The sequence below is a fragment of the Egretta garzetta genome, unplaced genomic scaffold, assembly GCF_000687185.1.
Source record: "Egretta garzetta isolate BGI_Z169 unplaced genomic scaffold, ASM68718v1 scaffold287, whole genome shotgun sequence".
NCBI lineage: Eukaryota > Metazoa > Chordata > Aves > Pelecaniformes > Ardeidae > Egretta > Egretta garzetta.
This window is the reverse complement of record NW_009260435.1, coordinates 4694160-4701445: the sequence shown is the minus strand read 5'-3', so window position 1 is coordinate 4701445 and position 7286 is coordinate 4694160. Positions and strand designations below refer to the sequence as shown.

Here is a 7286-nt window from a genome sequence, read left to right as displayed (position 1 = left end):
CTTTTCCCATATCTTAGATGTGTTTTGTATCTGTCCTCAGATTTTTTTCCATTTTCGTGCTCCCATGCCACACCAGCTGAAACTGATGTAGGCTAGCTCACCTCTGACAAAATAAGGTGGCTGCGACACACAAAACCTGCTTCCCCACCCGGTCTGTTCGTAACTGCGTACCTGGCCCGTTGCCCCACTGCGTCAAAGAGTGAATTACCAGCCCTAACTGCTGCTCTTTGATTACTCCGTATGTTTTGCGAGTGCCTGGTTACCGTGACTCTAATAAAGCATGTTTGCTTGAGTTTCCTAATGGAATTCTTGCCGGAGGACAGGTGCCTTACATGGCGAGTGGTTTACCCCATTTCATCAGTGTGGCCAAACAAATGAGTGTGCTTCTAAGCTGGAGTGTATTAACAAATTATTCTCATGCCTGTCATTTTTCTTTTTCTCTTGCCTGTGTTCTTTTTTCAGATGACTAAGTCGGTTACTAACCCAGAAGAGTTGGGAGGACTTGCATCACAAATGACCAATGACTATGGGCATTTGGCTCTCCAGGGCCGAATGGCTGCAGCTACAGCAGAACCAGAGGAGGTCTGCAGTTTCTAGACCTCTTTATTCTCTATACACGGTGGCATCAACATGGGTATTCTTTTGCCATAGGGAATACAATAAATACAGAGCAAAGTTACAAGGGGTATTCACCTCGCTCGGCTGTAGCAACATGCTTGTGGCCGTTGCTGAATGCAATACGTCCCTTGTGTGATCAGACAGATAATAGGTTTCAAACCTTTGGGTAATGTGTTTTCTTTCAAATGTCTTTGCAATGATTCTATAACAAATGCAGTGAACGCGTTTTCACTGCCTCCGCTTTGTTAGCCACTTTTGTACACAAGCACTATCTATACTACATGTGCTCTCTCTGACAGGCAGACAGATGTGCTACCTCTGGCCCGCTGACACTTGAAATGTGGGACAGGGCAGTGCATCTGTTCCCAGAAGAATTTCATCTGGCCTGCTATTGCTCAATTGAAACGGTGATGTGAACCAAGTCAACGTTATAGATGTACTTTGGCTATACAGTTCTCTCTCTTTTACGATCTATTTTCGCTAAAAACAGACTTTAAGACACAAAGTGTATGCAGCCAGGCAAAAGCTCTCTGAGTTTGTTTGCATTGGACGGAAAGGAACTGATGAGTGTAGCAAAATTGTGTCTTTTTAAAATGCTGTGAAATCTTAGCATATCAATGGTTATTTCCATGTATGTGTTGTAGCTACCATTTCCTTCTTATGACTTGTGGAGGGCTGTCTGTTTTGGTCTTTGATGTTGACCTTTTCCTCCTCCAGATACACTCTCCATTCAGTGTGCAGGGCAGGTTGGGGCAGAGCCACACACAGTACTATGAAGTACATATTTACTGATAACACACCTCAGGTTTACCACTGCTCACTTGCACGGATGTATAACGATAGGAATTAGGATTTACTACAAAATGTTTTCCATGAACATTCAGAACTTCAAACCATCTTCACTTCTGTTTCTCTGCAGGCCTCCTATTGCCCTCAATAGATGTGAACTGTCTACAGAGCAGCTTTTCTCCTAGGAGCGCTATCAATCGGCAGATTTTTAACAACACTTAGGGGCTATGCAAAAGTTGTAATGTTTTATTTCATAAGTGTGGCTTTTTATGCTACAAGTGTTGTTATAAGAATTACCCAATCAAAGAACAGAAACCTTTTCCAAAACCTCAGTCCAGCTTCAGTGGGCAATTCCTTAGATCAGGACAGAACCTCCCAAATTACTTGGGGGTTCCGCTTACAGACAATTTGCAAATACAAAGAAAACTCTTAATTATTTACTGTACAGCTTTCCTTTGATCTCGTATGTTTTGATGAATTACAAATATAGATACAGGGGTTTTTTATGTTGTCTGCAAGCCATTTCAAGTATAAATTCCTGTCCTGAAAGTGAGATGCAGGCAACCCCTAGCAGCACAAGTATATCTTGGTGACGGGATGTCTTTCATGCCTCAGAGTCAGAATGCGATGCAGGAGAAGCGAGTTCCCCATGCAGTCTCGGACACCTCACACTAACAGGGGAACACAGACTGTTCGCCTCAGTTGCATTAACCTGTTACAGTAGTTGCTTGGATGTTTTCTGAGCACAATTACAGAAATCCTTTCACCTCTCTTCTTCTCATTGCGTGCCTCTGGTTGTGGAGCACAGACGAACCCCATCGAGATGGGGTGAGAGGGTATCTCACCATCACTGGGTGTATCAGATTATCTAGATAAGACCTTCAAAGACTTCTTGACTTTGTAATTACGTTCCATCACTGATAGACTACTTGAGTGTTTTGTGCTCTGTAGCTACGTGAAAAGCAACAGCTTGCATTCGGCAATATTGTTAAATTGAGTTACTGTTTCTGCACATTACTTTCTGCCTGAAATTGAAATAATTCCATTTGTGATACTAATGGCTGTGATTCCTGCTTACTTATTAATCCCAATACACACCTATATGCCTAAGAACATTCAGGTGCTAAAACACTCACATGTTCCTAAACAGAGACTGCATAGATTATGCTGTTGGATTATTAATAAATCTGAAGTGGTGAGGGCAGGATTTTCCCCATTTCAGTGCTCCGCATGTACGTGATCAGTTCTGGAGAGTTCAGACTCTGTGTGAAATTCAAAAACAAACAAATATCGTACACTTTTTGATCCAGTTTCAGCAGTGTAGAATAAATGTGTGCTTTTTACCCATCGTGTATACCTTGAATGCAGCTCACACTGATGGTGTGGTTCTGGGAGACAAAGTAGCATGATTCGAATGTGGTGAAGTTGTGCGTGCCTGAATTACGTACACTTGACTTGGGTACACACCTTATGCCTTCTCTTTCCCAGGGTCTGCTTCACTAGTACTCCTTTTCCATCGGTAAGCCTTTTGTAGGGTTGTACTACATGAGTAGATGGTATGATAGCTGTCCTTTTTTTCTGATCCCTGCAGAGTATAGCGATGGGGGGAGTGTTGGTAATAAAGAGTCACCAGACTGATCATGCTTCCATTTGTCTTGATGCAATATACCAGCGTGGCATTTATTTATTCACTTTGCTCTTGCTTCCTTTTTCCCTGTACCTCCTTTACTATCTAGATAGGGTTCCAGATCAGGACTCGGGTGCAAGAACTTGGCCACGGCTGTATCTTTCTTGTGCAAAAAGCTGGAGCTCTCCAGATTTGCCCTACAGACAGCTACACCAAAAGGGAGTTGATAGAATGTGCTCGTGCTGTCACGGAAAAGGTAAGACATCCCTCTGTTGCCCTATGGTGTTTGTCTATTGTGCTTCCCCAGGGAGATTGTTTGGGTTCAGGAATTATTTTTTTTTAACTTCCCGTTATAGTACAGTACTGGCTGAATGACACAAAGTTTGTTCTTTCAAGTGTTCAGTGCAGTTGATGTGCTAGATTACGCCATGATTAGCCCTTGCTTATGTCTTGTAATAAAACTTCAGCCTCATACTAGAAGGAAACCGGTCCAAAACTAATCTCAAAGACATGATGTGGCACTTGTGCCTTATGAGGCACAACCTTGGAAATACTAAGTCCATGAGGATGGCCACAGCTACCGAGATGAGGTTGGTTGATGTCATGTGATTTCATGTAGCAATGTCCTCACCTTTTAAGACTGGGCCAAGCTAAAGAAAGCACTTAGATCATCAAACTGTCTGGGGTTTCTTGGCCTTTGGAAATGTCCACTTTAGGCAGATGGCCTGGGAAGCTTGGCTTTGCTGAATCTTTCTGATGGCCTGCCTCTCCTTTTGCTGGGCACGAACACTGAGGGTCAAATGTCACTTTCAGATTTCGCCAAACATCACTGGTTCAGCCTGTGTTAGTCTGCTCTCAGCTGTACAAATTTCCCACTGTGTTGTGCCCCAGGGGTATCAGCAATTCCAAATTTATGCAAGGATAGACAGTATCTTGTAAGAAGAGTTAAAACTGGTAAGGAGAGTAATAACGAATCACAGGGACAACCTATTCGGGGACAACTTTGAATCTGAACAGAACCTCAGGAAGAGCTGTACTATTAGAAGTCAGTATACATATCCCCAGATGTGGATCCTTTCTTGCAAAAGCAGAATTTAGGACTGTGGTGGTGCATGAGAACGGCATCCCAGCTGTGGAGCTTTGTAAGTTCAATGTTAATTAGATGAAATCAAGATCTCTCACTTTTTTAGTGATCAAAAATGTTGCCAGATATAAAGCCATATATGGTCTTTCTGTAAGTTTCTATAAATATAACAACATTTAGTATCTGGATTCAGAGTCTATCCTTTCTATTTCTCTGGTGTTAAAGTTTGTATCAGTGTACTGTACATGCCTCCTGGGGTGCTTGAGGCTGGTGTTTATTTGGCACGTGTTAGGGAACGAGCAGTAGCTCTTGGCTCTGACATTTACCCTGGCAGGAGTTCACTATGCTACCTCTGACTGTATTTCAAGGAAGTTTTGTCTGATGTGCTTCATCCTGTGATGAAGAGATAGCTTCCTTCTGTCTGAAGAGTGGACTTCCTAGCTGAAGTCCCCTTTCATTTCATGTCTCAAATTAATTACTCAAATTAATGTCTCAAATTAAAACTCAAATCTTTAGTCATCACAGTGACTGCTGCATAAAGGGAGCAAATGAAGGGAAGGGGAAGGAGAGGCTTATTAAAGTTTGCAAAATGACACTGTGGGATGAATTTCCATTATTGATCACGGTCATGTTAAAGAGCTTGCTTAACATCCCATAATGAGGCTTTCTTTCAATGACCAACTTGTTGCTTTGTTGTTTCCAGGTCTCCTTAGTTTTATCTGCCCTTCAAGCAGGAAACAAAGGCACGCAAGCCTGTATTACTGCGGCTAGTGCTGTGTCTGGGATAATTGCAGATCTAGACACCACTATCATGTTTGCTACTGCTGGAACCCTTAATGCTGAGAACAACGAATCATTTGCAGACCACAGGTCAGTGTAACTGAAAAAGATGAGCGTGTGCACAGGGGCATGGTGGAATTGGCAAAAGTGACCGGCATGTGGAGATAAATTTTTACCTTTCTGGATTCCTGTTAATGAAATTGAATGAGGCAGTGGAATGAGAGATAGGAAAATTGGGATATTGATAGGGGACAGCAAACTTCACTTTGGTTATTTCTGTGAGGAGAGCATTTTAAAAAAGCTGGGGGACACCTGCCGAGAGCACTTCCCACAGATAGTCTGCAACTGTTAGCGCTATTTTGGCTTTTCTTTGCTTTTATTCAAGACGTCTCACTGCATAGACTACCATGCGCTGTTATTCCTGTAGCAAAAATTAGTTGTCCATGACACTGAAGAGGAATCTTCTGTATACTTTTTTACCCCACAGCTGTTCTTGACTGACTGGCTGTTTGTCTACCTAAACCATGCTTATGGTTGGTGCTGTTGTGGACAGCAGTGATGGAAACAGCACAGCTATGCCATGCATTTTCCCCTTTGGCAGAGATAAATCCATTTTCCCTTCAAGTAGCATCTGCAACAAAATAATCCCATGGCATTTTTCATCACATTAAGAGATTGGCAGCATCTGACTGTTACTTCCTTCGCAGTTAAGTCCAGGGCTTTATAGCTGAGACACTGACTTACTGCTTCGCAGATTAGTTGCCCTATGCGACAGTTGCGTGGCCAGCATTTATTTCCCACATTGCAGGTTACTCAAGAAAGAAGAAAGATGCAGTGGTGTGTGAGTTGCTGGTGTGTAAGTTGCTGCTGTTCTGCAGACTGCAAGTCAGGGGTTTTCATACAGGTGTCATTAATTTCCAGGCTGACATTTTACATTAACATGGCTCTAGTTCTTGGGTAACTTGACTCATTTGTGAAGTGCATACTCAAAATGGTTTCCTCTTTTACCCAAATGTTGCTTTGGATTTGTTGTCTTTATGTGTCAAAACATGTATATGGTGGGGGGGAACCCTGACTAGGTCACATGCTCTGTTCCTTTTGCCATTCTTGCTACTGCCTTCCTCACAAATAGTTGTTTTAGTTTCCTTACGATGTGCTGATTAAGAAGGAGGTTTTCTTTCGGTATTAAAATCCACTGCTGTCTTCTGCTACTGCCCTACTTAATTTCTTTTCAAGAGGGCATCATTTTAATAAACTGCCCTGCATCTAGACCAAAATATAATGCTACTGTTTTAATAATTGTCTTGTCTTTTTTTTTTTTTTTTTTTTTTTTAACTTTTAACCTGGGCTGTGGTATATTATGAGTGGACACTGGCCTGATGACTTTTATCAGCTCTTTTATGTAGCTGTTAGTCACCATAACGTTGAAAAACACGTTTTTTTCCTCTTCCCCTTTTCCACTTCCTTCCCTGCTTCCTCTTTTTTTGCTACAGGGAAAATATCCTGAAAACAGCAAAAGCTTTAGTTGAAGATACAAAACTGTTGGTTTCTGGTGCTGCCTCGAGTCAGGACAAACTGGCCCAAGCAGCTCAGTCGTCAGCTAACACCATCACTCAGCTTGCTGAGGTAGTAAAATTGGGAGCGGCTAGCTTGGGATCTGATGATCCTGAAACACAGGTGAGAGTTTTTAAGATTTTTCTGATACTGTTAAAGAGACCAGAGACAGTTTTCAATTGATAAGACTTTGTGGGACTTCCGCTTTTAAGCGACACAGTAGGGTTCATCTCTTCTGGGTTTGCTCAGACATCACTCTTCTTTGAGAATTACAATCAGGAGGTTAAAGCATTGAGTGGAACTAGACAGGCCTTTGTAGAACACTTTCGCTTTTATTTCATGGGTGTGTTCCAGCTAGGATGCTTTTGGCAAAGTCTTTGTCTTGTTGTTACTGATCTGTGATTGGACCCCTGACTCATCCCTTTTTTGCTCTGAAGAGCTTGGATGACTTTAAACCTACTTATCCAGCTTACAACTGGGCTATGCACTAGTGTTACTTGTGTAAGCTAACACACTCTTGCTGCTCTCTAGCTATATCTGAGTTGTTTTTCATTTAACTTGAACTTTAGCCTTCAGTGTAGATAATCTCAAATATTTCTTCACTTGTTTGTTTGGGTCTTGGTGAAACAGAGGTTGGCAAGCATATTGCAGATGTGCCTGTGGTGGTACCAAATCAGTTGGAAAAAGCCTGCTCATTTGCATAATGTTCTGAAAAGGATGTGTGTTCTGTTTTGCTTGACCTGTAGGGTGGACTAAACTTCTGAGATTTTCCTCTCTAGGAAAATGCTGCTGGAAGCACTTCCCCTCCCCCTCTCGCCTCTCTCCCGCGCCATC

General features: G+C 42.3%; 1 protein-coding gene across 6 annotated transcripts in view; it reads left to right on the top strand.

Moving 5' to 3' along the window:
* The window catches only part of TLN2 (talin 2), a 185916-nt gene that overhangs the window by 145016 nt on the left and 33614 nt on the right, over positions 1-7286 (top strand). For all 6 annotated transcript variants that reach the window (XM_035899453.1, XM_035899455.1, XM_035899452.1 and 3 more), the window contains 4 exons: positions 463-582; positions 3144-3290; positions 4822-4988; positions 6392-6575. In XM_035899453.1, the coding sequence (XP_035755346.1) occupies positions 463-582; positions 3144-3290; positions 4822-4988; positions 6392-6575 (618 nt within the window). The remainder of the gene's footprint in view (positions 1-462; positions 583-3143; positions 3291-4821; positions 4989-6391; positions 6576-7286) is intronic.